The 4,484-nt window shown below is 44.6% G+C and overlaps 1 protein-coding gene across 1 annotated transcript; it reads left to right on the top strand.

Moving 5' to 3' along the window:
- The first annotated feature begins 2,969 nt into the window (after positions 1 to 2,969).
- On the top strand, positions 2,970 to 3,962 carry LOC115163924 (dnaJ homolog subfamily C member 30, mitochondrial-like). The gene is made up of 3 exons (XM_029716118.1): positions 2,970 to 2,976; positions 3,042 to 3,259; positions 3,292 to 3,962. The coding sequence occupies exons 1-3, from the start codon at positions 2,970 to 2,972 to the stop codon at positions 3,772 to 3,774; spliced, it is 708 nt and encodes a 235-aa protein (XP_029571978.1). The 3' UTR covers positions 3,775 to 3,962.
- Positions 3,963 to 4,484: the final 522 nt, after the last annotated feature.

Genomic DNA, 4,484 nt, shown 5'->3' with positions numbered 1-4,484 from the left:
GAAGCAGCTAACCCAATTGCGCCACCTTAAAGCTAGCTATTCAGCAGGCGCAAGTGGAGACACTAAGGCTGAACAGTGAGTTTCCCAAATCCCCATCTGCCAAATCATGTGTTGTCAGAGGGAGGAAAAGCTGCCGGGCAGTAATTGTAGTCAGGCAGGACGACAGCCCTCTATGTCCATCTGGGTCCTTCAAACTCATCAGGGCAGGGAAATGTGCCTGGCCTGACCTGAGGAAAAGACCTACCCAATGTCATCTACCCAACTACGCTAGTACTTTTATTAATAAGTATTTTCTTTAACATAATGGTGGTAATTAAGCATTACAACATGTCTAAAGTTGACAATGTTATTAATCACTTTACCTCTGTCCTGTGAATTGGACTTGATTTGGGACAGTCCTGTCCACCGTCTCTGACCCCAGCCCCTGAAAACACAAGCCATCAGCGTTCAGCACTCAAGACTGCATAGTCTCTCGAAATAAAACTCCCGTTCTTTTCCTCACCTTGGTTTGGTTTTCAGGAAGTCTACCCAACAGACACAGGAAGAACCTGAGAAAAAGGATGTCAGTTTGACATTTAAGCACCAACAACATTTACACTTGAGTAATTTAGCAGACACTCTTATCCAGAGAGACTTGCAGTTAGTACATTCATCTTAAGGTAACTAGGTGAGACAACCACATATGAGTCATACTAAAGTCAAACTTCTCCTCATTAAAGCAGCTGTCAGCAGTCAGTTAAGTAAGAAAAGGACGAGTGTTTGTGCAAGAAAGACTTGTTGTTTTATTTCTAGAATGACCACCATAGACGCTGTCATTATGCACTTTAACTGGGGAGCGATGACTATTAATAGTATGCATTTGTATTTGCCAAAGGGTCAAATCATTACATCTCTAACAAGCTCTGTACACACAACATTAATCAATAAAACTAATTTATTGGCTAGATATTTCAACTCTGTATGGTAAGCGTTAAATGTCTGACTGAAAAGGCTTATGATTCTGCTTTGAGCCACATCTCATTCCAGATACGTTAACAATCACATCACAGCCTCTTTTTATTTTTGCGAGACAGAGTGGTAACCAAGTGAAGAATCTTGTAGTGTGTGACGGCTGTTTAAATGTGATAGGCTCAGCGATGTTAGGATTTGTAAAGTCGTGTAGTGTCCGCCCGGCAGTCCCCACTTAGCCCCGAGTCACACGTGGATGGGACAAGTTATATACACACACTCAGCCTGAAGTAGCTTTAATGTCTTGTTCTCCTACTCAGACTTATTACATTAATGAGAGCCCTCAGACGTCCCCTGGCCAGTACACCTACCCCACATCTAGCAGGAAACAGGGCTGGTCCTAACGAGAGCCCTCAGACGTCCCCTGGCCAGTACACCTACCCCACATCTTGCAGGAAACAGGGCTGGTCCTAACGAGAGCCCTCAGACGTCCCCTGGCCGGTACACCTACCCCACATCTAGCAGGAAACAGGGCTGGTCCTCAGGCAGGTTCAGCAGCTCCACAGTCCTCTAGGACATCTGGCCCTGGATCTCAATCACCCGAGAACTGGGAATCAATGAGGAAATTCTTCTACTGTTGATTACTTAGTTACCTTTAATCATATTACATTCTATTATGTCTCAAACCGATTCTATCAAGGACAGCCTCTGATCAGTATGTAAATGGTAAATGCAACGACTTGTATTCAAAACACCTCTTCGTTGTATTACTGCATAACGAGTAGAAATCAAAACACAAGAAGCTAAGCGATGTATCAATCAAACGTATAAAGTCCATTGTACATCAGTAGAGTTTAGCTAGCGATACATAAACCCAGCCTAAAACCCCAAATGTAGTGCACATAATTAACTAAATAAATTACCAGTAATTTGGTATGTAGGTATTTGAGAGCAGATCACTAGAGAACTAACTTAGCAAACATTAGTCTTCCTACAGTTAGCGGCTAACCAGCTAGCTAGCTAGCTCTCATTACTGTCTTTAAAACCATTGAAAATGTCATACTAACCATTTTCTTTAGGCGGGGTCCATATGCTCAGGTTTTCGACAACTTGAGACCATGTTTATTTTGCGTTGGTTTAATAGAAGTTCTCCAACATTGAGGGATTGAAACCAAAAGGAGTTGTTGTGTTGTCTGGCTGGAGCCGGGCTTGGATACGGCAGTATGACGTGGCCCGTCTGAGCCGCAGCAAGGGGCAACCAACACAGTTTACAATTAAATACTTTCACTAACGACTTCAACAAACAAAACTTATATTAAATGCATATATAAACACCATTTTTAATGCATACGAAAAATTCAGTTGCACAGACTATCGCTAAATCTTTACGTAATACCCGAGAGGAAGAGGTGACATTTGATAACGTTCAAGCCTCAATTCCTCTTATATAATTGGATGTCAGAATACGTTTTTGTGACCACTAAACATTTACATCGACTCTCATACGTTTTACCGGATTACCACCCCTGTATTTTCTCCATGGTCGCTGTACCTGCTCCTACGGGAGAATGGAGGTCAGTCGGAGATTGGGGAGCGAAGTGTACAGATTTTCAACTATCAGAAACGCACTGATTCATTCCCTCCCTGCGCCAAAGGTCAAGAAAACAGAACGAGGTCAGTAGCAGCAGGTTATATAATTGGAGCCAGAACCTGTAGAGCCAAGGTTACCGCACGGCGGATTTACAAATGTCAGCAGGTGTCAACAAGGGACAGTCGGGCAAGTTCCTGGGAACCGGAAAATGAAAACCTCACAAGATAATGCCCTTGAATATATGGAGTTAAGAGCACAGAGCTCAAATACTTTTTAGCCTAAAACATGAGAACAGACTGGGTTATGGGACATTACCTCAAGTTAGTTCAAGTTGTGATTTACTTTTATTAGACATTGATGCTAAACGATCTATCAAATTAGCAACTGTTCTGCCCGTCTGTCCCAGGGTAACCTAGTAACAGTACACAGGATGACTTGTTGGAATAACAGAGGTGTTGTCATGGCCACCTTTCACCCTGAAACCTTTGGTTCACCTCAGCAGCTCCGAGCATTCAGCACCTCACCCAGAGTTCCTCACCAGGGCTTTACAGCTGGAGGCGCAAAAACAACCAGTCAGACTTCCCGCCTCTTCACAGGAGCAGAACGGCCTACTACGACATCCTCCGAGTGTCCCCAAGCGACACCCAATCCCAAATCAAGACCACCTGCTACAAACAGTCGTTCATCTACCACTCAGACAAGAACCCCGACAACGAGGAGGCCACCCAGACAAGAACCCCGACAACAAGGAGGCCACCCAGCATTTCTCTGAGATCAGCGAGGCCTATAGCGTGCTGGGGAGCATGGTCCTGAGGAGGAAGTACGGCCGCGGCATCCTCAGTGGGTCAGACGTCCAGGAGGCCGGCAGACCCTCGGAACGGGAGTCCACCTACAACACCAGAGCCTCTAGCCCACAGCAGCATCAACAGCACAGGTCCCAGGGGTTCTCCAACGTTGGAGGGAAGGCCATGTTTGACTTTGATGCCTTCTTCCAGGCTCACTATGGAGAGCAGCTGCAGAGGGAGAAGGAGCTGAGGGCCAGAAGGGCCCAGTACCAGCAGAAACAGCAGCAGGATTATATGCAGTGGAAGCTGGGGAAGATGTTGGAGATTACTGTAGGGGTGCTGCTGGCCATGACAGGTCAGGGGTCATCTTCACTATCACCAGGTCCTGATGGTAGGGGTGCTGCTGGCCATGAGGGGTCAGGGGTCATCTTCACTATCACCAGGTCCTGATTGTAGGGGTGCTGCTGGCCATGAGGGGTCAGAGGTCATCTTCACTACCAACAGGTCCTGAAATAGATCTTAACCAACCTGTCCTTGCCTGCCTGTTGAGGTTTTGGACTGGTGGTTTCCCTCTCCCCTGGTTATTCTCACAGCGAACCACTGACATTTAAGAAGAACACCAGATACTGAGGTCGTTAATGAGCACTACTTTCCGTAGTGTCATTATCAGAACTGATACCAGGCTTTAGCCTACTTTAGCCTACTTTACTTTAGCCTACTTTACTTTAGCCTACTTTAGCCTACTTTACTTTAGCCTACTTTACTTTAGTCTACTTTACTTTAGCCTACTTTAGCCTACTTTACTTTAGTCTACTTTAGCCTACTTTACTTTAGCCTACTTTACTTTAGCCTACTTCCTTCCTACACAACTGATTAGAGCCACTCATACATGGTCAAGCTATTCTAAAAACTCAATCAAACCACAATGGATTGTTTATACAGAGATGGTTTCGTTTGTTAGGATCCCTATTGGCTACTGCAAATGTAGCAGCTACTGTTCCAGGAGTCCACACAAAACATAAAATACATGACAAGAGTACAGAACCGTTATAGACAACATAAGATAATATTATATTAAGTAAAAAAAATAGGATAAGAGTAAATTATGACGACACAAAACTGAATTGAATTGCGGTTGCATTTAGAGTTCTCAGATGATG

The sequence above is a fragment of the Salmo trutta genome, chromosome 26, assembly GCF_901001165.1.
Source record: "Salmo trutta chromosome 26, fSalTru1.1, whole genome shotgun sequence".
NCBI classification, from domain to species: Eukaryota; Metazoa; Chordata; class Actinopteri; order Salmoniformes; family Salmonidae; genus Salmo; species Salmo trutta.
This window is presented reverse-complemented; position numbering and strand designations above follow the sequence as displayed.